At 37.2% G+C, this 27,087-nt stretch overlaps 1 protein-coding gene across 11 annotated transcripts in view; it reads right to left on the bottom strand.

The window, feature by feature from the left end:
- Nucleotides 1-27,087, bottom strand: part of LOC114146801 (protein tyrosine phosphatase receptor type M) — a 200,292-nt gene that overhangs the window by 47,271 nt on the left and 125,934 nt on the right. For 3 of the 11 annotated variants that reach the window (XM_028021174.1, XM_028021173.1, XM_028021175.1), the window contains exons 14-20: nt 25,229-25,303; nt 22,714-22,849; nt 21,018-21,047; nt 10,095-10,312; nt 5,990-6,070; nt 4,905-4,931; nt 344-355 (exon numbers count right to left, since the gene is read on the bottom strand). In XM_028021174.1, coding sequence (XP_027876975.1) covers nt 344-355; nt 4,905-4,931; nt 5,990-6,070; nt 10,095-10,312; nt 21,018-21,047; nt 22,714-22,849; nt 25,229-25,303 — 579 coding nt within the window. The remainder of the gene's footprint in view (nt 1-343; nt 356-4,904; nt 4,932-5,989; nt 6,071-10,094; nt 10,313-21,017; nt 21,048-22,713; nt 22,850-25,228; nt 25,304-27,087) is intronic. The other 8 variants (XM_028021176.1, XM_028021177.1, XM_028021179.1 and 5 more) reach the window with 5 other exon arrangements.

Below are 27,087 nucleotides of genomic sequence, written 5' to 3'. Positions count from 1 at the left end.
CAGAGTGGATTCAACCCCTGCCACCCAAACTTCCCTTGAACCATGAGAAATATTAAAAAGAAATCTAAGTATTACATTTAATTAAAAACTAAATAATAGAAAGAACCCAGGAAGGGACACGGAGATGGGAGGAGAATGCATGGGATGATGCTGCCATGGGGCAATGTATGTATTTCGTCCATGCTAAGCTAATGGTGGCTTGGTGGTGAGATGCTAACATGTCCACTTGTCATGCAATCAACGTCAGAATGTCAGAAGCAGCCGGTTGTCGGCTTACTGTCTGAGTAAAAGAAAAAAACACCACCTCCTTCCCCCAACCCAGGGGCCACTTGGGAAAACTTACCATTAATGGGCACTTTTTAGATAGCAGATACATTAGAGGTTACGTATGTAAAGAGAAAGAGAGGAGAAGAGACAGGAGAGAGGGGATAAGCAACAATACAGCATGAGAACCTGTTACAGTAGAGTGTTTTAGAGCTACGCTAAAGGGCAAGATCACATGCCAGCTTTGTCCAAAGTGCCTATGTACAGTGCCTTGCAAAAGTATTCAAACCCCTTAGGCTTTTTTTTTTCACATTTTCTCACATTAAAATCACAAACCTCAATGTGTATTATTGGGGATTTTATATGACAGACCAAGACAAAGTAGTGCATATTTATGAAATGGAAGGAAAATGACATGGTTTTCAACTCTGTCTGACAAAAATCTGAAAAGTGTGTCATGCTTTTTTGTTTTCAGCCCCCCCCCTCTTCTCTGATAACCCTATTAACCAGACTCTTAATCAATAATTAGAGTCCACCTCTGCAGGTGTTCGGGTCAGATGAGACCAAAACTGAATGTTTTTGGCACACATGCAAAATGCTTTGTGCAGGGGAAAGCCGGCACTGCGCAACGCCCTGCTGGTAAAGGATGGTGGTGGCAGCATCATGCTGTGGGGAATTTTTTTTCCCCAGAAAGGAAAGGGAACCTGTCCAGAGGTGGGAGGATACAGACTTGAAGCTGGGGTTGAGGTTTACCTTCTAGCACAGGGGTCTGCAACCTTTACAGTCCAAAGAGCAATTTTTACTTTCAGTCCAGCTAAAAAACAAAATTGGTTTAAAGAACGAACTCTGTACTGTAACTGTAAAGCGCAACTATTTTATTCCTATTTTTAGGTTTTAATAAAGAAAATCATAAAAACATAAAAGATGATAAATATGTGTTTTTTTTCTACGGGATGTTGATATATTCACATAATTTCCAGCCAATAATAAGGAAAACCGATCTAAAATAATGACTGGTACTATTAATGTCATTCTGTTGTGGAAATTAAATGAAATTAGTCCATGAAAAAAAACAAAAAAACATAAACAAAAGAACACAGAAAAATTCTTTTAAAATGCATTTGTTTTTATGTTTATTTTTGAAAACTTCAGTTGCTTCTTCATTTTTTTGTCAGGTTTTAAGAGCCAGAGTGGAAGGTACAAAGAGCCACTTGCGGCCCCAGAGCCACAGGTTGCAAACCCCTGTTCTAGCATGACAACGGCCCGGGTGGACAATGGCCTAGTCAAAGTCCAGATCCACATCCACCAAAAATTTTGTGGCAAATCTTAAAAATGTGTGTTAAGATGTGATCTCCATTCAATTCTGACAGAGCTTCAGGTGTTTTGTAAATCAAGTTAGTCAATAATTTCAGTTTTTACATAAGTAACATACCATAAAAAGGTTTGTCCACAAAGTATTTACTCTGGGTTCTGAATTCAAAAAATGCCTTTGTTTTGAAATTATGATTAGTAAAAAAATAATAATAGATAAATCCAAGTGTAATCTTTTGTAATCAAACAATGACTTTGTTGTTTATCAAATAAGAATCCAATCAAATACACTGATGTTTGTGGTTGCAACGTGACAAAGCGGGAAACATTTTAAGGGGTCTGAATACTATTTCAAGCCACAGTAGAAAGCCAAATAAAGACGGGGAAGGGTGCTGAGTGGATTGATGGCACAATTTCAAAAGTGCAAGACTTAAATTTTAAAAAAATAAAAGAATAAAATCAACAAAAGAAAATAAGGAAGTCGTAAATTTCAGGGAGAGAATAACCATGATTGTATTTGGAATTTGTTTGAGATGTCTGCTTTGCACATTTTAATGAAGCCAACAGAGTATACTGACATTTTGTTTTATTTTTCTCCACTAATTGCTATAATTATATTCGCATGTGCTCTGTGGAAACACCTGCATTTACAGTTTATTCTTTAAAATTAATTTCTAAAATAATGCCTAAGGAAGAAGAAGAAAAAGTCTCATGTGATCTAATGAGATTTGATGGTTCACCTCATCTGACGAGACAACGCAGTGACTGAACGTGTCACAACTGGAAGCTTGCAACCTTTTCGAGGGGCCGCAGCGATGTGATGTTAATCATTTTGCGCTTCATTAAATGTTAAACTAACATAAAGCAGTTGTCATGCGGCGCAGTGATGAAACATACTGCTTTAATTTGCACTGGGGTGGAAGTAATAATAAAAATATATTTTAAAAAAAAAACCACAACTCAACAGTTGGTTTTGTGCTTAAAAATGCACAAATGGTTGCATGTTACTTTTTGCGTCTTTGTTGTGTGGCCTTGAGTGTTTAATTATTACGGTTCCAGTGCCCCACTTAGCTCAGAAGCAATGCTCGTAGAAAAGCATCTGCATGTGTGAGGAGCTGCACGAGGGCAGTAATAATTAACAGAGGAACAAAATGCTTTTTATGATTCCACTTTATCGCTGAACAAGATGTATAAACATGGCATAAAATAAGAAATAAAAGCCCAAAACAAAAACAAGCAGGTCAACAGCAAATCGCCAAAGGCAGGGGGAGCGACTTAAAAAAGAATAATAGAAAAGGTTGCTGTTGTTTTGGAAGGAGGGGAAGGTGGAGGGAGTTAAACGTCTAGAAAGGAGAGAGGGTAGGAAGATGAGGGCAGCATGGCTGATGTTTAACTTTACAACCACATCTCAATAAATTACAATTTCATCAATTTTATTTTAGTAATTAAGTTGAAATGGGGGAATCTGCTATATTATATAGATCCATCACACATAAAGTCAGTTTTTACAGCTAATAAAAACACAGAACTATGACTGAAAAGTGAATTGTACTGCACAGCGTATACACTCAGACTCGTTTAGCCATGAACTGCATGAATTACTGGAGTCTGTGGTTCTGCTGAGGTATTAAAGAAATTTGGGTTGCTCATCTGTATTTTTTGGGTCTGGAGTTGCTAATTTTCTTCTTGACGATACTCCATAGACTCTCTATGTGGCCGATGGTCAATCAGGCAGAGTGACATTTGGTGAATAAGCCAGATATTAAATCCTTTTTGTAGTGCTGGGAGGTGAAGGGTCCTGCTGGAAAATGAATTCAGAGGATCTGACTTTGGACTTGATAAAACCAAGTGGACCAGCACCAGTAGAGGACATGGCTCCTTAAATCATCAATGACTTCACATCGGACATCCAGCAATTTAGATTCTGTTCTTTTACACTGGAACCTTCACCTCCAAATTATAAAATAAAACTTTCTGTGACATGAAAAGAGGACTTGAGACCCTTGAGCATCAGTCCTTTCTCTTTCCTCCTTAGCTCAGGAAAGACAACTGCACATATACCTTTTTAGCAGTTTTTCCTTCCACTCAACTTTAGAAGATATGCTTGGATACAGCACTCTCTAATAAACTACCCTCTTCAGCAAGTACCTATTGTGACCTGAAATGAGGCTGTCAGGAGTCTTCCCTGTGATCTACAATAACTCATAACTTCTACTGTTTATATTTTAATTAAGTATTATTATTTTTTATTAGTCCATAACATCACATTCCAGCCCTTTTTATTGTCTTATGTAATTTAAATTTAATTTGTTTGGTAGGGACAATGCACATTAACTGAAATTTCTGTAAATGTGCCAGAATTAACCAAAAGGCTATACAAACAAAGTTAAAATTAATTAAATACACTATTATTTTTTTCAATAAATGCAAAAAATTCAATCTATACTATCAATAAATACAAAACAAGGAAGCTACAACACAATTATCATAAAAAGTGTAAGTAGTGGTTCATGTCAGAAACACAGAGTAAGCACCAAAACGTTAATGCTCAGAGTGCAGTATCCAAGCATTTGAATGGAAAGTTAAGTGGTAGGATGAAATGCTTTTTAGTACTGCAACATTATAGTAAAACAATTTTGTTTTGTTGGTTTCATGTAATATTTACATTTTTTCAGAAGCTATTTTAGTATTCATTTGCTGTCAGCCATAATGGAAATTAAAAACTAAACTCTTTAATGCATCATTCAGTGTAAAACAAATCCATACCACATCAGTTTTACTTAATTATATTACTAAAGTAAATGTTTTGTTCAATCATATTCTGATGTATTTAGTTGTACCTGTAAAGTGTTTGGGCCAAATGTTTGGATTTTGCTTTTCTAGAAAAACGGGGGCAACGAGGAGGTGTTTTAGTGCCTCTGTGCAGCTGCTGTGGAAAGATTTGCCGCCCCCAGTGTGTTTAGGGGGAGTGTTGCCCCCTAAACACACTCCCCCCACATGTCTAGTCCATGCATATGAGAGGTCAAACACGTAAGTGACATCACACGCACAACACGCAATGCGGATGTGATGGAGTGAAGCCAGCCCCAGTGCGAGAGAGGAGCTCCCCCTGTTGGTCAAGGAGAAGGGAGGAAGGTGGGGTGTGGAAAGGGTTAAAAGAGGAGAGGAGGAAGCAGCAGGCAGGTATGGAGGTGAGGAAGCCATCTTTAGTTATCCAAGTTTGAAAATAATTTAAAAACGTGTGTTTTTTTGTTGGGTTTAGTTGTATGAATGCAACAGACTTTTACTGCAACAATAATTTGGAAGAAAAAAAAAAGAATTTATCTCACCTAAGATAGCCGTTGGCACAAAGGGATCTGCTCAAACGAGTGCAGGTTGGAGGAGAAAAGAATGGCAGTGAAAAAAAACATCAAATCAATCCAAAATCAAAACTAAACACTGCAAAAAAAAATTATACCAAGTATTTTTTTTGTCTAGTTTCAAGGTTAAATATCTGAAATAAGATAAAATTAACCTACAAGTAACTTTTCAGAAAGATATAGTTTTATTCAAGTGAATCAATAATAATGTTTTAGGTAAATAATTCCTTAATATTGATTTTTTTAAAAAGTACTAGTTCCACTGGCAGATTTTGTTCCACTTATAACATGGGAAAAATGTTATATGAAGCAAACTTCCAGTGGAACTAGTACTGTTGTATTTAAAATCACTATTAAAGATTATTATTAAACATAAGCATCTATATCTTGCTGAAAAGTAAGTTACTTGTAAGTTAGTTTAGTCTTTTTGAAGTGTGATAAGAAAGTAGATTGAAAATACTTGGTAATATTTTGTGTTTTTGCAGTGAACAAATATGTCCTTTTTCCTGGTTTCTCGCCAAACAACACAATGAGAAATAGATTATGATTTTTGGAAAAGCTAATTATACAGCAAGTTTAGCTGATTATGAATCTAACTGACATTTCCTCCATCTAATCAATGGGCTGTGAAGTAATTACAAAAGACACACAATTATGGGTATTCTCTGTAGAAACTCAATCAAACATTTAATAATCCATCTTGGTGAGATGCTATAAAACATGATCATGGATGTAGCAGAGTGAAAACCCATCCAAACTTAATCTGTCTGCTTTCTCGTTGTGTAAGACCCTTTAAAAAAAAAAAGCACGTAAATATGTTGGAAAGGTTTATGTCACTTGTTGCAGGATCAGCTTGTAAATTATATTAAGAATGAAGATTCACAGAGAATGTGAAACTCATTAAAACTTGTGTAAAAATGCTGTCTCTTATTAATCTGTCGTGACACTTAATTTTCCTGATTTTATTAACTTAATATGTCAGCTTTGCTGTTCAGACTGCAACAGAAGCATTTTTTTGGTTTAGGATTTAACAGAGAAAAAGGTAACATGATTACCTGGGTAGTACGAGTTTGTGGGGATGGACGATGTCAGAGAGTTGGCTTTTGGCAGCGTGAAGGAGGAGGGGGATGACCCAGCTGCAGATGAAGCAAAACAGGACAAATTCACAACTGGTGTAAGAAAAAAACAAAAACTTAGGAGTTTCAATGTGGCTTGTAAAAGTAGTCATATTTTTTTATGCATTTCAGTGAAAGATTATATGCAAAGATAATACAAAACAGCAGGCAAATATAAATTGGAAGAAAAAAATCACTTGGTTTTCAAAATTTCTTACAACAAAAAATCTGAAAAATGTGGCATAATCCTGTCCTCGCTATATTTATGCTGAGATTAATTTACACACACATGAACTCTGTTCAATAATTTTCTGACTTCTGAAGGCAGTGTATTGCAAAGGATTTTATTTAGGGCTAACCTGGTAAAGGGGTCTAAATACAATTGCATGCCACACAGAAAGGTCTTGAAAAAAATCAATAATTTTCATTCTTGCTCACAATTTTCCAATACATTCCCAATAAAAAACATCAGAAGAAATGTTCAAATGCTGTAAATATGCACTGAACATACTGTAAAAAAAAAAAAAAAAATCAAATGTCTTACCTTCGGATAAAAAAATACTTTAAGAACATTTCATTTCTCTTCTGCTACATTGTTGTGGTTACAAATATTTCTGAGACGCTGAAAATGAATTTCAATGCGGTCCGCTCAAGGGGACCAGAAACCAAGAGAGTAAGATGACTTAAATTTCAATATTTGTGCGATTTAAAATATTTTTAATGCTCTTGAATTTGAGTTAATTAGTTTTACTTCTACATACTGTGGAATTATTATTCAATTTCCCTTTAGAAAGTCCTAACTGCCTCCTCAGACTGGATTTTGTACGTTTTTCTGCTCAAATTCTCTAATTTTTCCAGTTTATGAAACCAAAAAGCAGACACAAAGCTGCTGTAGCGCTGGAACAAACCCTCCACCAGGACACCTTGTCCTTGTCTCTCTGGGTTCTGTTTTGCAGGCACTGCAAGAAGGGTGATTAGAGTCAGGAACTGCACCTATAGCCCTGGTGTCCTCTGCCCTGTGGGACCTACAGACTCTGTCTCTCCACCTGGGACACGAGCAGCATGTCCATTTTGTTATGTTCTCCACATACAATGTCAAACTTCCATGTAAAATGATTTTCAAACTTTAAAAAGTTGGATTTTTTTCCACTTTGTGAACTGAGTTAATTAAAATGACTAACAACAAAACACTGATAGACGGTTGTATCAAACAATATACAAACAATATATGGATTGGATACATACGGTTGGATACAAACAATAAGTAGCATAAAAGAGCAGAAAGTTTGATAGTATCTTTTATATACTTGCTGAAATTGACCGTCACTATGTTGACAGTGGTAAATAAACCATAACAGTAAAAAATAAAAATAAAAAAAAGTTAGAGGTTAGAGCTACAGTCCTAATAATACTAATAATTTTGAACTTTCAGATATGCATTTGAACTGCTTTTTTATAGAGGACGGGGTGAAAATACAACTTACAGTTTCAAAAACATTCAAAACAAGTCTGAATTTATGGTGGATCTCTTCCAAACCCAACAAGGTCAAACCATATAAATATATAATATACTCAGATATATGTACACACTTCACTTTTGGAGCAATAAACAGGCTTCTGGTGTAATTCTGGTTGGATTTTGTCTCTTTGTCTACTCTTATTAGACATGGTAGTGTTCATTTAAATTGGTCGGCTCCCTGGCACTGAGCCTGGATTTAAGCATATTCAGTCATTTTGGTACGATTCCAGAAGCTTTAGCTTGATTCTGTTTCCAAAAGCAGTTTTGATGGGTGCCTAGGATCTTTGTCCTGTAGCATCTGTCTAGCTGGACAGAGAACATCTGTTTTTCCAAAAATATTTGTGCTAAAAAAGGTTATTATATAAAACAAAAAAATTTTTAAGATTCATATGATACTATAATGTCATTTCCACATTAAAAACATTCCTGGAATGTTGCTTTGATTCTATCATGCATGTTTGAAATTTTTTTTAAATCTCCCATGGCAACCATTACAGAATGCCTAAACATTTACTCATTCAGTGCGCCGCTTATTTACTCAAAGCTCTTCCTTGGAGATGCGGTCCCCAACTGAGCTCCTCCAGACTAGCGGCAGCAGCAATTAGTAAACACCTGGCAGAACTGCAAGGCTGCTGAGCTCATTGTACAAGCTACTTCTCAGTGCAACGCTACTAAAAACTATGTAAAGGCTTAACGTAGTTGTGATGACAAACTGAAGGCAAATGTTGGATAGAATAGGAGCTTCTTAAAGAGACAGGGGTAAATTTCAAGGGATCAAATTGCAGTCAAATTTATTTTAACTTAAAAAATTAAAAACCAAAAGCTGGTCAAAAAAGTGCAATTGTTGGAATGCCAATAACAATTTTTTACCTCCCTATTGACAAGGTTATAAATCATTATTCACATGTGTTTTTCAAATGATGTTTTCAAGTTGCATTGGTTCAATGAAAACGATCACATATGCCAATAATTTTCACTCTGGGAGAATAACAGCAGATAATAATTCAAACTTATGCATCAAATTCTTGATTTTGAATCTTAATATTGATTTATAATTTTCCTGAAAAAAAAAAGATGAGTTCAATGCCTCATTAACAGCCCTAATGACTGCATGCAACCTGGAATTCAAAATCTATTTTCTCAGATGATTGTTAGAAAATGTCCATCACAGCAAATTTAAAATAAAGCTCTTAAGTATCTAATAAGACTAATAAATTACTTGCATGCAGTCTTCATACAGAAAATAACCAGAGTGCTTATGTGGGCTTATATGTAATATTTATTTAAGCAATTAGGGTGCTGTCAGTTTCTCTCTGGATAGCCATTGTCTTCTCATCCAACAACAACAACTGCTGAGCGTAGCACGGTTTGGGTTTTGAGGACAGTATGTTCAGGAATATAATCTGTCATGTGTAATGTTTTGAGCCTAAATGACACTCCTGACAGTAATGTAAGGTCACAGAGAGTGAGAAGACTTCACAATGACAGGCAGAGTGCAAAATGAAGCAGTTAAATCATTTACGCTGGCAGACAGAAGGGCCAGATTTGAACAAGTACCCCAACAGACAGTTAATCAAGGTCAAAGCATCTTTGGGGCTCAGCCCCCAGAGAGGAGCAGAAACAGAGGCTGTGGTTGGGGTTCTAATCTGATGGTTTTGGGGCCGGGATTATAGCAGGTCAAGCTCCGGGTGAACGATTTAGCTCAGCTGTCTATCAACAACATAACCTGAGGAAAACTAATAGGTTTGCAGCAAGAGAGCAAATGTAGTGTGTTTACTTTGGTTGGCAGGTGGATTGGGCACAGCACGGCGCTGAGTTTATGACCTGAAGACAGACTTCTGGCTTGTCTAATGTTTACTGATAAGCTCTGAGGTCTGGTTTGGGATTTGATGATGGCTTAATTATTGATTTAACTACCAGACTCCAAGCAGACTGTTAACAAGGATTTTCTAAAGCGTTTTCACCATTAAACAAGCAATGATAATTCTAGAGGTAAATTTAAAGCATTGCAGAATTAATTGAACAAATCTGATCTGAGAAAAGAAGGAATTTAAAAAGCAATGTGAGAAATGAAGCTATGATTAAAGTAGTAACAGGAATCAAACTATCTTTTTAAAATGAAAGTTGTTTTGTCAAATTTAATTTAGATTCTTCTAAATGATTCACAGAAATTCATCCATTTCACTTCAAGTGGCTTTTGAAAAGTCAGATTATTTGAACAGAATTAGAGAAATTTGTGTTAGATTAAGTAAAATCAAAAATAGAAGTTCCTTGTTAAAAAAATTATGGGATGTACTTTTTATAGCTGCATTGAACAATGAAAAGAACACTTAAGAAAAAGATACAGTGTTGACTTTTTTTTTTCTTGTTGGGGAATTCAAACTAAAGCTGTGCTTTAGTTTTAGCTTCACGTTTATACCAGTTGCTGATGATTCAGTTCAGATTTGATATAAGTACCTTAACGTCTACCTTAGTGATTTAACAAAAACAAAGATAAACCAGAGCACCTACATGGAGCCATCTTACCTCGGCCGTTCAGGGTGAGGGTGCACTCACTCCGGCCGTTGAGCGTGAGTGCGCATTCGCTGCGGGTGTTCAGGGTGTGGTTGTGCGTATCCATGAAGGACAGCGCCTCGTCGCAGTTGGTGCCCTGCTCTGTGTAGTTTTTGTCCATGGAGTTGACCATAACTGTCATCTCTTGGCGGGTGCTGTTCAGTGTCTCCTTTCGCTTCTTGGCCAATTTCCTTTGTGGCAGGGGAAACAAACAAAAAGCACCCAATCAGACCTTTGTGGACATAATGACCCCCCAAACACCCAAATTGATCTGATATGAGGCCGGTAGCAATGACTAATCAATGTAATGAGATGGCTGGGATAATCTACCCTGGGCTGAACCACATTAGTTTTTATTTGGCTTATCCAAGCTGAGGAAAGTATAAATCCTTAGGAAGATCTGACACTATAACCCAAATATATCAGTGGCCCTGATGATTTAAAATTAGCTTATATTATTTTGGGGCAGACGTATTAGAGCTGTGAACACTGAACTGAAACAGTCAACCTGCTTATACTGACCCACTTCAAGTTGATGTGTTATAGCAAGCAGGTCCCAGTTCAACCAACATTAAAGCTATGTATTCAGACAAATCCATACAAAGGTGCACACAAATACAATTAATTCATAATATGTAAAAGCAATTGAAAAATTTGTTTTATTAGCATCTCGAAACAAAGCAGAGTCGTGTCCTTTGTGTGATCTATCCTACACAAGAAATGTTTTTTGGTCTTTAAAGACCAATGTTTTTATTCAGATTACTGAACAACAGGGGTCACAACCTCCTGTGATTTTTTACTTCAGGCTGTTAGACAATAACTTCTATTGATTTCCTTTGGGCATCATAATATTCTTGTACAGAGATGCCTTTTATTGATTTCTCAGGCTGCAAATCATGAGGCACAAAAATGTTTGCTTTTTTGTACATAATCTAACCTCACTGTGAGCTTATTCTCTCCTTAAAAACTGAAAAACTGATTCTGGTCCAATATAAACGTGAAATAAATAAATAAATGTGCTTAAGATTATGAGGACTATAAATCCCAACAGGTATGTGATGTTGTTTTTGGAGCCCAACTTAAAAGATGCGAATTTAACTGGTACATTAAGATGCTACACGCCAGCATGCCAGCTAACACGTTCGATTTAAAAGTTGTGGCAATGACAATAACGTTACAGAATTACTCAACATCATGCCAAGATTTGCATATTTTCTGTCTACACTGATGAAGACTGACTGGCATACTGATTTCCTGGGATAGCTCCAACCGCAGGGCAGTCTGACCAACTTTCTGATTAATCATTTTTTCATTGATTTTAATGGCAAAGGTACATTTCTCTCTCTTAACACAGAAGAAGCACACTGTACATTTACAACCTTGATTAACATACTTTACAAAATAGAAGCAGAAGCAGACTGATTGGACTTGATGTTTGACTATATGTGTTTAATGTTTGACTAGATACGCCAATATACAGTACAGACCAAAAGTTTGGACACACCTTTTAATTCAATGAGTTTCCTTTATTTTCATGACTATTGACATTGTAGATTCACACTGAAGGCATCAAAACTATGAATAACACATGTGGAAATATGCACTAAACAAAAAAGTGTAAAACAACTGAAAATACCCCTTATATTCTAGTTTCTTCAAAGTAGCAACCTTTTGCTGTGATCACTGCTTTGCACACACTCTGCATTTTCTTGATGAGCTTCAAGAGGTAGTCACCTGAAATGGTTTTCACTTCATAGGTGCCCTGTCAGGTTAATAAGTGGGATTTCTTGCCTTATAAATAGTCATGAAAATAAAGAAAAACCATTGAATTAGAAGGTGTGTCCAAACTTTTGGTCTGTACTGTATGTGTTAAAAACATTTTTACGATCAGATTTTATTTAACATGGCTTTTAGACAATAAAGATGTTCACTAAACCAGCTAATTCTCAATGCAACAATAAACTTACACAATTTTACTAAGTATTTTTGGTTTAGTTTCTAGTGCAAATATTTTAATACACTTGAGGTAAGACAAAACTAACTTAAAAGAAACCTTCCAGCAAGTTTCAAGAGTACGTAAGGTTATGGTGAAAAATAAAAAGCACTACTTTCTTCCTAAAAAGTTACTTGTAAGTTAGTTTTGTCTTATTTCAAGTGTTTTAAGATATTTGCCCTAGAAAGTAGACCAGAACTACTTGGTAAGATTTTGTGTTTTTGCAGTGTGAAGACTAAATTTGCTATCCGTTAACCCTGTTTAAAAGCCTCCTGAAGCTGACCCCAACTTTTGACATTATTGTTATGGTATTTTGGCAATAAACGCTGCCTTACCATGCCACCCGATGAGACAATTTTCATATAGTTTTATGCACGATGTAGTAAAAAAAAGTGGAGCAAACAGCATGAGAACTGAAGTAATAGCCACATCTGATGTCTGCCGCTGCTCTGTAGCTGGAAGGGAGCGAGCGGTGTAAAAATTAACTATGGCAACCCTCACACTGATTCTCGCACTTTGTTACTCTCTGCGTGACCCCCTTTCCCTATCTGAATTGAAGCCTCTCTGGCGAACAACTGCTGTCTAATGATGCTCTCCTGCTGCTTTGTTTTCGCAAATCTCCTCTGTTTATTCAATTTTGTCACTGTCTCATGCCATATGGCAACAGACTCCCGCTGCCTTCAAACAGCCATTTGCTCTGAAGGCCACGACGTGAAGCTAATAGCGGATCCATTCTTCAGAAAGCCGAGTGACAAAGTAGTTACATTTTCCCAAGCTGGACTCACTTTTTGTCTTTAATCTGCAATTAGAGCCAGGAACAAAATGGCAATCTTGTCGCTCTTTTTTCCATTATATCTCCATAATGTAGTAAGGAGTGAGGAGGGGAGAGGTTAGCTCCATGTACCCCAGGCGATATTGAGACTGATTCAGCACTGTGTGCACTCATGGAGGAGACTATTAAGAACTATTGTGAGGCTGGTTTTAAAACTGTATCACTGTTCTTATTCTCACAAAGACTTGGATTTCCTCTTTTCCTGGCCTGTGTGACAGTTGAAGCGAGAACACTGAAGATAAATGAGGCTGCACAGGCACCAGTGCCAAAAATGAGGAAAGCGCCAGTAATACTAGGATGTTTGCAAGGCACTGTGGGTGTTAGATGAAGATTAATTGGCATGCTATTCTTTCCTCATTTGTGGAAGGGAAGAAAAATTAACGATAGAAGACTATAATACTGAGTCTGATATGTAAAGAGAGAGAGTGAGAGGACGTTTACGGTGGATTGTTTGTTTAAGTTGATAAATGTGCCCATTTATAATATCTCCGGTTGGTTATTGCAAAGAGATCTTAACAAGAAATTTAAAGTAGCAACTGCTGAACAATAAAACAAGATATTTTCCTATTGAATGATGAGCATTTTTATTTGGAAAATGAGACAGCAGAAATGTTTGAGGAAGTAAAGAGTGAGCCAACACTTCAGGTAACTATTACTAGGCAATCCTCATTAGAAGATGTGTGCAGTTCAGTTCAAGACAGGCATGGCATATCTAAGCAAACTGGACTCATACCTCGATTAGTTCACTAAAAAAAATAAAAACGCAAGCAAATTTTCTGTCAGAATGCCAGGATGTCTGTTCATTTGGAGTTTAACACGGCTGCAACTTCTAACAGAGGAGCTTCAAAACATTAACCTCAGCATGGTGGGGCTCATTTCAGCGTCAGAATGGCCTAAACCTTGTGACATTGTAACAAAGAAGGCTTCATTAAACGATCCGGATAAACATCAGACGTGCACGTTTTTTTTATTTGACTGACGTCCAGCAGGGAGGAGCAACAGAAGCATCTTTGATTAACTCAGTGGGGGGATTTCAGTGGGTGTGTACTGAGCTTTATTTCAAACCTCCCTCCAACCATGTTTAAACTATGCCATGTAATTACTTCTCCTGTTTTCCTGGATACTTTGAAGCCATTTTAACAGAGAAATGGTCATTTTCACCGAATGCCTCATAAACGTAAATGTTGTCCATTTAAAAAGTACCTAACAATATGAGTGTTGGGTACATTTTTCACTTTATCGTCACACTTTAATGTTTCAGATCATCCAGAGTAAATTCCAAATGTGGTTTTCAAAACAACAACCTGGCTCTGTACCTGAATAAGACATCCTCACTTCAAGTCATAAATTAATGTTCATTAATCACCTTTTATTGTAAAGCTGAGTTCCCTAAATCATTCCAATAGAATCAATCTGACAGTATGAAGTAGGTTAACGGATTCCCCCGCCCCCCCAAAAAACCAACCCTGAACAACAAATCAGAGGTTTTGACATTCATCTGCCTAGAAAGCCATTTCAAAGACTTTGGGACTCCAGAGATTTACATTGACAGTAATTATCCATAAATCAAGAAGAGGTGAAATGGTGGTGAACCTTTCCATGATAGGCTGGCTACCAAAATTACTCCAAGACTGCATGAACAACTCATTTAGGAGGTAATAAAAACAGTAAAATAAAAACAGAAGATTATTTAAAGCTGAGATTTTCAAAGTATGGAGTACGCCTTCCCTCCTGGGTGCGACACGAGGAAAAAAATAAGCCAGAAAAAAAAATAATTGCGCACATTTAGCCAACTTGAACAAGCCCATGCCAAAGACCATAAATGTATGCATATATATTTTTTGTGTACCTAAAGCTACAGTGAGTGATAATTCTGGGCCAATCAAAATTAAATAAAAATGACTATGACTATTTAAAATTTGTCTCCTACTGGGCTGGATCTCAAGATGCTTCTCTTCCACAGTGAGGTCTGCCAAGAGGTGCTAGCTAACGGCACTTTGAGACGATGACGGCTCTGGCGTCATTTCGAGATCAAAAGGCCCATCAAGTATGATGGACAAGTCACATGAGTTTTTCTTGCAAATAGTTAAATGAACTGCAGTTACAGCAGAAAGTAGTTCATATTTTTACCACTGCAACCTGGCTCTGTTGCAGAGCCAGGTTGTGTCAAGTGTCATGTCTTAAAGGGACATGACACTTGAAGCGTCATATCATGTGGAGCTATGCAGAGCTAAAGCAAGTAAACCCCACAAGATCAGTGAAATATATGAACGAAAAATCAAGCATAGCAACAACAAAAAAATTTTTACACATACTTTACACATGTAAGCATTTTATTTATGTGTTTTTTAAATTTCTACCAAATTTCTATAAGAGTTTTTCACAAGACTCCTCACTGGCTTAGTTAAAGCCAGTGTTTATGATTCATTGATAAGAAACTGGGAAAAAATAGCATCCATAGTAGAATTTCAAGATAAAACATGATGCTGGCCTCACATTGAGTAGATTGTAGAAAACATCATGGTCCAAAAAATATTTTGTGGACAGCTGAAATAAAAGTGGAACTTTTCTAGAAGGTGTCTGTCTTTGTGTAAAACTAGCAGAGCATTGGTGTTGATAGTTTGATGGTTCTGGCCTGCTTCACTGCTTCCGGGCCTGGACATCTAGCCATAATTGATGGACCCATGAATTTTGGTCTCAAACAGAAAATCCATAAGGAGAATGTCGGAGCTTCCCTTTGCAATTCAAAGCTCAAGTGCAACTGAGTTTTGAAGCAGACGGATTTGGAGTGGTCCAGTCAAAGTCTGAAATTAAATCTGATTAAGATGCTCTAGCATGACCCTAAATGGGCTGCTTAAGCCGGAAAATCCTATTATGCGCTGAATAAAGTCAATTCCCCAAAGACAAAAATAATGAAATCCAACAAAAAAGCAAGTACTGATAAGAAAAACATCTGTAAAAAGGGCAAATATATTTTCACTGCATTGTAAAAGCAGCACTCCCCGTAGGTCAGCCTCCCTCAACAATATAGTACTGCTTATGTTTGATAATGCTGTTTTTTAAAAAAAAACCAGATCAATTCTCACACAGCACCCTCTTGGCCTGCTCGAGGTGTTTTCTTTTTTCTTCTACCTCATCAAGATGCAGAGCTTGTAGGTTCAAAACTCTTCGAGGCTTGTACCAATTAATACAATTCTCGCCACATGTTCAACTTGTAAAGTTTAATGAAGGTGTTTGCCTCAAGCACTTTGTCTTAAACATTGCTACATTTAGTACAACCCTCTTCTGTCACCTAGTGCAGTGGGAGTGATTATTAAAACTGACATATGGAAAGATGGTAATAATGTCGGAATAATGAGTTATATGTAGGTGAAATTGCAGGCTCTTAAATTTCTACATAAAGCCTTACTTTAGGTAGAGGAAGGCATATTTTTTTTTTAGTATTTACACACATTATTTCATTTTCAAAAAGTTGTCAGTACCTGGTATCTATAAACTGACAATTTATTTCAAATAACATGTTTTAAATAAGTTGATACAGTACACCCTTGATATTCACAGGGCTTAGGGACCAAAACTGCCCAAAAGTAACTAAAAGCAGTGAATACTAGACACCCCCTCTAAAAACAGACTATAACTGCCTATTTTAATAGTTAAAACACCAAACATATTTTAATATGCATTAATATAGACAGTATAAATTGTGTTAGCACTACTGCAGAAGTTAGTATTTACAGTCTTCCTTATCTCTGCTTTTGGGGGTACAGCCAATCAGCAACAAGGAAAATGAATGGCTCTCCTGCATTGGCTGGTTTGCAAATGTCAGTTAACAGCAAGAGCGGTAGCTCTGTGTCTGTATTTCAGCTTCCCAACCTGAATTTTCTTGAAAATATATGAGATATGCCGTATGAAAAGGCAGAATTTGGAGTTACATTCCAGAGTCAGTATATGAATCTGTAAATACTAAACCGCAAATAGGCAGAAGTCAACTTTAAACAGCAAAAACATGGTCTCTGTTTCCAGTAGAAATTACTTAACTTTCAGTGCAATAATAAGTTTATGAGTCAGAATGTCTAATACTTTGTGGCTCTATTTAACCAGAGTAACAGCCATTATCCACAAACAGAAAACATATGGTGAACTTTTCTTGGAGTGGCCGGTCAAGTAAAATTATTTCATGAGAAATTTAAAATGTTCGTTATTCATTTACCCTTTTAGTAACGCTTTTCTTCAGTTGTAGTTATTACATCTCTACATAATATTTACATATTATGTATCTTAAAGGGCAAACAAACATGCATTCAATGGCACATCTAAGGACTCTATAACCACATCACATACCTAAAGTTTAGGAACAACAAGAAAATACAGACAGCCGATTGAGAGAGTGGCACACTAAGTGTGTTTTAACTGAACTTCACTGCTACTTGATGGATGAATCCAGTTCTCATGGGGATAAAGACCCAATCACAACTTCTGCCCTGTGCCAATTGATCTTTCTTGTCCCCAAGCAGCAGCATGCAAAGCAGCCGGTGCAGCCACCTGATTAAAAGGCAGTCATATATTTGATCGAACATGTAACCGCATTCCTAATGAGCGCTCTGACTGATGTTGTGATGGGCGCGGGCCCTCACAGTCACCTCTGGCGGTAAACCCAAAGTGCATATTTTTTGGCCGTCCGTAGGATGTTCTCGTGGCTTTAAACGACTTTGATGAATGCGTCGGAACATTAATGGGTTTCATCAATCATACACGTGTTGTCAGTTTATGACTGGCAACACAGTTCCCATCAGAGCTGAGGAAGAGACTCAGGAGAAAGTGCAAAAGATGGTCTGCAATTAATAAAGCAACACAAACTTTGGGTTTGTGTAACATGTTTGCTAAATTTGACTGGCTGATTGAACGAAAACTTGCATGCAATATTTATTGTATACATTGTTAGGCATTAATGTTGTCGTATTTGTGTATCTGGACTTAACTATTTGCATTTTTTTGATCCACATGAATGCAATAAAACAGCTTTTTATGTTGTAGTTCTTCTGTCAATCATTTTAACATATTCAGATCTTGAAAGACGTAAATAAATTTGCAATGGCCTTTAAATTTCTTGTTGCTGATCAGTTCACCACTGTATTTTCCAATTTTAAATGCTTTTGATTGTTGGATTTCACAATATCAGCACAAAAAAGACAAAGCTGAAGGAGATGGTTGCAAAAGAAGGATTGTAGCTTTACAAAACTCAAGGATTTATTTTGTCATAACTTGCTTTCCAAAGCAATCTGTATAAACATTTTGAAAACACTTGATACAAGCACAAGTTGGTAGAGGCAAAACTATTATGCCAAGGTCTGAAACACACAAAGTAGACCCAAAATATTTAGCTCACTTAAATGGAAATTGTTTGGAATTGTGATATTTTACTACAAACAACATACTTGTATATGTAGTATAAAGTACGTTTTCACATGTCTACTTGTCTACATTTTTCTAAAATACCAAATAATATTTTTTGGAAGTTAACCCAAGAAAAGTCAGTCAAAAATGTCAGATAAATTTCACACAGTAAAATATTCAATGCACTATCTGATGCAATCAGCTGGGTTTCTTTAGATAAACTTTTTAAACTACTTTGAATAATTAACTGAGCTTATTCTACCGTTTGATTCACAGCCTGAACCTTTAATGTTAGCAAAGTGTTTCCACTACACTCCCTGTTTTTTGTAGAACATGCATGAACAAGCAACATGGCTGTGTTAACATTGTAAGCAGTTTTATAAGATTTGCCACAAGAGATTACCCTCTGTAAAGCACTTCATGTAACACTTATGGGAATAAAGTGCTCTGCGAAACAATGTTAAGCTGATTGATTGACAAAGAAGCACCAACCACTACACTTATTAAAGTAATGCTGTTTTAAATCGAGTTAGTGGGTTGTAAGTGTTAGAGAGCTGACTGCAGCTTCTACCTGAGCAACATGAGCCTGTTGTGAATGAAGATTTATATTCTATCGAATAAACTCTCTTGAAAACCGCAGCAACATTTGCCCTATGTCTTTGCTTAAGTCTTCACATCATAATTAAAATAGAGCAATGTTGCAAACAAATGTTGCTTTGTTGAGCACATTCCACATATACAGCTCTAGAAAAAAATAAGATCCCACTGAACTGAGTCCCATTGGAAACTTCATAGTTCTTCCATCAAATATTGATTCCTGAACTCTTCCTGAGTTAAAACATTAGTATTGTTGTTTCTACTGTAAATGAATATGAACTTGTTTTCTTTGCATTATTTGAGGTTTGAAAGCACTGCATCTTTTTTGTTGTTTTGACCATTTCTCAATTTCTGCAAACCAATACAAAATTTTGTGCTTTGAATTTCAGAGACATGTTGTCAGTAGTTCATAGAATAAAAGAATAATGTTAATTTTACTCCAACATAAACCTATAAATAGTAAAATCAGACAAACTGATCATTTTAAGGGGTCTTTTTTCAGAGCTGTAGATTTTAACATTTTGTGTGAATTTTATTACATCATTCAACTGTCATGTGTCAAGTAAAATTCTGGGGAGATGCTGAAAAAGATCTTGAAGGAGCGAGAAAATCCCACACTGTAACCAGAAATGCTTCAATTTCAGCAGATGTTTTCCTAAACTAACAGAACAACACAATGTTATACCAGTAGCCTAAAGAGTCCTGACCCCTCTTATTCCTCTTTTCACGCTAAGTGGCATTTGTTTTTCCCCTTAAAACCATAAACCTATGCTCTCCTCAATAAATGTATCCAATAATAAAACAGCAAACAATGCTGTGCTTCCTTTTTTGACTATTTGACAGCCAAACAATCTCTCCCTGCACAGTTATGGCCATTGTGCTAGCTCGTGGCTTTGAAGACGCCACTCCGCTAAGTCATCGGGGCTTTGTGTTCAAGACAGCTGTGATCTAACATGAGTGACACGCCGAGTATTCAGAGTAGTATTATCTCCAGGTGTATTCTGAGATGTTCTTTGATGTGAGTCAGCCTCCATTCTTTTCTCTGATCACAGCCCATCTCAAGACAGATTAGTCGGCATCCATCACAAAGGCCGTGCAGAGGGGAGCCGACGAGCTACGGCAGGGAAGGCAGAGCCGCAGAATAAGCTTCTTTACCATTAAATGGTGTGATGTCAAATCATCTGTATTTTTCGGAAGCAGCAAGATTGGTTGGGGCTATTGTTTCATGATGTTAGAGGCATGGAAATAGAAAAGCAGCTAATCTGTGATCACATCCTGCCAGCTAAAGACACAACTCCACTATCATCATAGAGAGTCAATGGCATGGATGTGCATCGAATGCCAAAAAACATGCGTTGAACATAAGCAAAAAAGGATGTTGGGGGTAAAGAAAAATTCAAAAATGATCGCATGCAGATTGAGTTTAATCAATATGGCCAACATATTTGCTCATCCTTAAGTTTCTGGGGTAATAAATGTGGTTAGCTCCACACAGACTTATTTATCCAATCTTAGTAGGTTGGAAAAATATTCGGACAAACTTACTGAAGTCCTGCACAGAACTGAAGCATAAAAGTGCTGTGATGGGCACCTCAAAAACTGCAGTTTTGACAAGTCAACGGAGATGAAACCACTGGAGGCGAATGAAAAATTCACACTCAGTAAAAATGCATCAGTAGCTGCATTGATTTTTTTTTTTTTCCCATCCTCGTTTCATAAGATAAGTTTGGCAGTTGGACAATCATTAAGGCAGCAAGTTGAGCTTCATCCCTTCTTAAACAAAGTAAAGTGCAACAGAAATTATGTCAGCAGCATTCCAGTGTCAGGTTTGTAATTGCGGGGGCGTAGCGGCGCCTGTCTGCTTTTCGTCAGAAATCGTGCCAATGTGACATACAGTATGATGTGCTCATAGCGTGGAGATGCATTGGAGTGGCGTATCCCATCCTTCCAGCAGAGATTACAGCTGGGCCTCTGTAATAGCTCTGGGCAGGAGGTGGATGACATGGCTCTTTGCATGCATGAGGGAAACAGCGTGTGGGTGAGAAGCATGGCACTAACATTACACAAAGTGGTTACTTACAGGTAGTAAGTGTAGGAGTGATAGGTTCTTCTGCCGAGAGGGGTGGTGGTAGGATTTAAGCAGTGGTGGAGGAGGTGGGGAGGGGATGGAATGAAAAGGAAAGAAAAAGTAAAAATATATTAATGTTTGAAAAAAGAGTAGAAATGAACAAAATCAGATATGGTGGCACACGTGAAGGTAAACCAGTGATAGTGAGGGCAAAGGTGATTGCTTGGAGTCATGTCTTGTTCAGTAAGGGAAGTCTAAGTAAAGTTCAGAGAAGTTTAACTGAAGTGAAACTAATCCCTTTTTTTAATCAACATGTCATTTTATACACTTATAAAGAGAATTACCATATCTGACCTCTGAGGTTGGAACCTAATGAGTGACTCGAATGTCTAAACACAACTCTGATTCCCTGGTTGGTGACGGTAAATTAGACAAAATTCAACCAACGGAGTCTCCTCCATCTCCGGTTTGATTAAGACTAATTGAAAACAATTCCATTACTTGGTGCTGATTTTCACACCCACCCACTGATTGCTGAGCTACACAAACAGGGCCATGCTGTGGGAAATGGAACCTATATTACAAGCAGGAGTAAACATGGTGAACATGGTGCTGATATTGCAGTAAATGACACAGATCTGCCTTCCCAGCCATCTACGTTTCCCCAATCTACTGTACAACAGGGCGTTTACGTTTATTAATTCTTAAACATTTTCACATTTTGTCACATTACAACCATAAACTTCAACATATTCTTGACATGTTTTGGTTTGGTATACTTTTTTCCATTTTAAGCTAACAATTTAATACACTTTTCCACAATTTTATCTCTGACTTGTCTGCTTCTAGTAGACTTTATTTCTATTTCAAAGTAGTGCATCACATCTTTCAGATTTCATACACAATCCTTAATTTTCCTTTCACTTCAAAGTTGTGTACTAATTTGCATTGGTCTACCACATAAACATACAACAATATTTGGAGATGTAACATGACAAAATGTGAAAACAATTCAAGGAAAATGAATACTTTAAGACACTTTCAACTAAAAAATATCCAATTGAAAAAGCAGCTTACACCCAAACCATGCTAAACTTCAGAAAGATACTGCAGAAAAGTAACTCATATCCATGGAGGAAATATCTACAAAAACTGGTAGTGTTATTTCAAACCTTTACTTTGGACAAAAGGGGGCTGATATTTGCTGAGCATTAGTTCCCCTGATTAGTGGGATTTGTGCAGTGGGTATCTCTAGAGTATGGGGTCCAAGAGCTAATGTAAACTTTGCCTTCAGCTATGCAGCCAGAATCTTTTTCCTTTGAGCCTCTCATCTTATTTTCTTTCTTATCTCCTCTACGCCTCCTCTCCACACCACAACGTTCGAAAAACATTTCTCCCCCTCTATTCCCACTCCAGTATCAATGAAGTGGTGCACATTTGTTTGAAGGCGCCATAGAAACGGATTAATTTTTCATGCCACACTTGTATCCCGTGGATGTAAACAGCGCAAATGGGCCGTATCAACATTATCAAATTAATTTTTTATGACGCCACTGATAATGCTACCATTCTGAGGAAGAAACATTGGAAATACTAAAAAAAAGAAAACCCTTACTTTGTTGCACATTGCAAGTGAGTTTAACCTCATCCACACAAATTTGAAATTGTATTTAAATGAGTAAGGAGGACAAAATGAAAAACAGCTTACCTTTTCTTCATGAGGAGCACCACGCCTAAGAAGATGATGACGAAGAGGAGGATACCAGCGATGACGCCTGCAATCTTTACAGTGTGGTCTGTTTGCTTCTCCGGCTCAACCGCGTCAGGTTTGTGAGTGGCTGCTCCTGAAAAACATCACAATGTGTTAGGAGACACTCACTGGAGACAAATTAAGAGCATAAATATCAATTAAATCTTGTTTTAAGTGCTGTCACACTTTGTCCTTTCCTGCCATTTTCTAAAATTGTATATCAAGAGGTAGGGTGTAGAAAAAAAAAAAGTCTTGTAGTCAGGTCTTTATAAGCCAAATTAACCAGAAAATAGAACAGTTGCTGTGTTAGCCACTCATGCTATGATGTCTGAATCTTTATCAGAGCAGACAGAAAGTCTGCACTGCATTGCACGAGACTAACAAATGTCATTACTGTCATTTATTTTTTTACTTAGACAATGGAGTTGTTTAACATGTCCAAAAAAATCTGATCCTGCCTTTCTTGGATGGAGATCTAATTATGTAGGCTAAAGTATCAGTTGCAATGTTGTAGTGTAATTGAATGTTAAGCTGTGCACCGCCTTATCATACTGGGCTAAAATTGCAATGCTTGGGGACAAAGAATCCCCAAGAGGACAAATAATCACTAGTAATAGTGACCCGATTGCAATGTTGTAGCCAATCACCAATCAAGATCTTTAAGAAACATGAGTAGCCAATTAACTATCAGCCGATCGACTGTCTTCAAAAATTAACCAAACCAGGGATGATTTATCAGTGCACCCCTGATCACTAACTGGGTTATTTAGGAAACAGGGCCAACTTCCCAGCAGTTTCCACATTGTACAATAAAATTCATGTATTGGGAAGGCCGTTGCTTAGTCCATATCTATTCCAGGACTGGAAATGCAATATTATTGGTTTACCTTTCCAGGAAGTCTTTAAAACATGACAGAAAGAGTGAAAAGAAGGATATCTACACAAAACAAGTTCAATTTCTCCCAGGGAACCTCGAGCTTTTTGCCTATTGTTGTGAATAAAATCCCTTATTGCAACTAATTCTGTTCTACATCTTGAGTTTTTTTTTTACTGCCTTCTGAGTTTAGTTTTGTTCTCCTTTGACTTATTTTTAACTGCTTTTGTGGCCTGAATTTTTTAAAGATTTTTATCCAGCTAAGGATTATTTTTTCCTCACACACCTAACAGCAATGAAGTTTTACTAGTACAAGGCAGCAATGCAGAGCTGAGACCTCCTCTCCATAGAGTTTGTGCACAGTCAGCTGCACTGAGTAAAATTTAGGAACCATAAATACACACAAATAAGTAAAACAAAGCAAAAACTAAAAGTAACTTCCAACTGTCCCAAAGACTCCACCTTTAGCTCTGTCCTTTGTGGACAATCAGGAATCTGTGGACAAAGCTGCACCACTAGAGATAAGTGTGTACCTACTTTACCCTTGATTAATCACATTTGGGGCAAATAGTTCTTAGGCTGAGGAAAAATGCACAATGCAGGGCAGGAAAGATAATACCCAAGAAGATAAAAATGCTAAAAAAAGAACCAAAACACTAAATATCAGCCTGGGAGGAGATAGCCCATATAAGACGCACAAGAAGAGCTGAGTTCTTTTAAAAAGCAGCTTTTTTAACAGCATTCGTTTCTTGGGAAATGATAAGAAGTGCTTGAAAAAGAAAAAAATAGAAGAATCCCAACCGTCCACCTGAGAAACACCATTATTCCTTGTCACCGGTCGTAAATTTAGAAAAATAAATGGTCATGTCAACCAAATCTTCAGGTGAGATTCCCATTTTCTTCCCCTCTTAAAAAAAGAGTAGATATCCATCCTGGGATAAATTTGACATATTGTTTCAGCTCTGTTGTGCCGTTATCAGCAAGATTTATTTGAAAAATAGATATAATTTTATGCAAAACGGTGAAGGATTGCCAGACTGTGAAAGACATCATGCCAGGAGTGATGGAGGTGATTTTGTCCCCAAACATTGTTTCACACTAATCTCACAGAAATGCTGTCAGCGTCAAATCCCTGTCTGAGCTTCGAAAAAGCTGAAGGTTCATCCACTATTCCTATGATTTAGCTGCAGAGATCCAGGATCTCTGCTCAGCAAGGAGGAACTGTGCAGATTTTGAATAGTTACTCTTTAGCATAATTTTGTATGCTTGAAGTTGCCACAACTAACAACCAACACTCACCTAATCTGCCTAAAAATAATGAGAAATATTCATGAAGCAGGATTAACTCCTGTCTGAAATCTTCTTCGGTGAGTAATCAAAACAACAATCGCTCCTCATGCAGGCTTTTCATGTCCACTAAAACAGAGGAGATGAATGTAGAAAAAAAAATATTTGAATCCCTTTGAGTTAATCATAATGCTCTGATGCAAATTACAAGAGAATAATCAAAAATTGCACACATGCATTTGTTTTGTTTCTCTCCTGTTGAGGGAGCTGTGAGTGCGATCACATATGTGTGTGAGTGTCTTTGGGCCTGACCTGTTAGCTGGTTGTCCCCGGCCGCTGGGGCGATGCGGATGTAGGGGGTGGTTAGCTGAGTCACGAGTATCGCAGCTGAGTAAAGTCAGTGAATCCAGGATGGCATGCAGGACAGAGATAAAAGAGAAAGAGAGAGGCCACACTGAAGCTGGAAGCATCACCATGCAACACAGAGTCAGAGAAACACAAACAAAACAATTCACGTTTGTTTCATCAAATATGGAAAATAAAAAAAAAATCGGTTGGCAGTTCTAGCTAAGACAAGTAGAAAGAAATTTAGCTTTTACTGCAGAAGCAGAATCTCATACTGAAAAATCAAGTCTGTAATTTGAGGCACTGGTTTGGTGGCTGTAGTTTATTATTAGTGCTCGTAAAAGTACTTTTCTGTAATCCATCATCCTGATGGATTACAGAAAAGTTTGACCACTTCTTGATTCTCTTTAGCTCACCTCACAGGTTTTCAACAGGATTTTGGTCTGGGACTGACAAGGCCTTGAGAAAAAGTTTTCGTTCATCTGGAACAACTTCTTTGTTGTTATGGACAAATTTTAAATCTTTATCCCATTGAAAGACTCAAACATGACCAATTTTCAGTTTACTGACAAGCCATGTGATTTTGATGTTAAAGTAAAATCAGTATTTAAATTAATTCATAGAGCTTAAAGACGTTTGCCAATGCCTTTGGAATAGTAACAAAACCACAACATCATAGATCCTCAACTATACTTAACAGAGAGTCTGAGGCACCGTTTAAAATTTTGTTTATGATAAAATCCACCCCGTATTTATACCCCAGGAAACTAAAAATTATGAATTTGTAAATAAAAACCTCTGATTAACTGAAAAATAAAGTACACAATTTGAAAGATGCTTCAGTCACATACATTTAAAATGAATTGTGAGATACAAATTGTGGCACATGTAAGACAAACATCTTACATCACCAAATAAAATGTGCTGAAATTAAAGGTTGGCGTATTCAAATTTTCAGTATAAATTTATGCTACTGCTGTAGAGGACAAATGTACGCATTCTTAAGGGGTGCAAACAAATTTATCCGCCTCCGTATATCCTTGTGAGAAAGATCTGGAATACTAAAACGTTTTCCTTCAGGTCATGCATGGCTCCCTACGATCCTTACACTTGTATGTGGAACTGAACTCAGCCTATTGACCCATGTAGAGGTGGTCATTTGGGCCTTCTGCAATAAATCTATAGTGCAACTGAATGCAGACAACACAATATATGAGACTGTCGGACCGTGTGGCAGAACCTCCCACAACCCAGAAAGGATTGTGACTATGACTCCCTCTGGCCTTATCAATTTTGCTCCCAGATCAATGGTGCTTAGACTTCATCACCCTTAATGCGAGGAGCAGGACATTCACCCAGCATAGTTAAGTACCTACAGACCTCGCCGGGCACACTGGCTGCCTCCAAATCACAGAAAAACACATGTTCTCAATCAATACAGTGTCTCACAAAAGTATTCATACCCATTGGGGCTTTTCAGATTATAGCAAACAGCAAATGTAATGGGTTTCTATATGATAGACCAGTAAAGGCTGTAGATAATTGTGGAACAAAAGTGATGGATGGCCTTCAGAATTAAATAACGAATAAACAAAATCTGAATGCTGTTGTATTCTGATAACATTTACTTTATACCCTGAAATAAAGTCCAGTTTGACCAACTGCCTTCAGAAATCACTTAGTTGGTTATTATAGTCAAACAGTGTGCAACTTATTCTTGGAATAAACATGGCTGTTCTGTGAAGGCCTGAGAGGAGTTGGGGAAAATTAGCAAACAAACAGCAACATGAAATCCAAGAAAAACAGCGACATGTCAAGGATCAACA

Source organism: Xiphophorus couchianus, chromosome 6 (genome assembly GCF_001444195.1).
Source record: "Xiphophorus couchianus chromosome 6, X_couchianus-1.0, whole genome shotgun sequence".
Classification (NCBI taxonomy): domain Eukaryota; kingdom Metazoa; phylum Chordata; class Actinopteri; order Cyprinodontiformes; family Poeciliidae; genus Xiphophorus; species Xiphophorus couchianus.
This window is presented reverse-complemented; position numbering and strand designations above follow the sequence as displayed.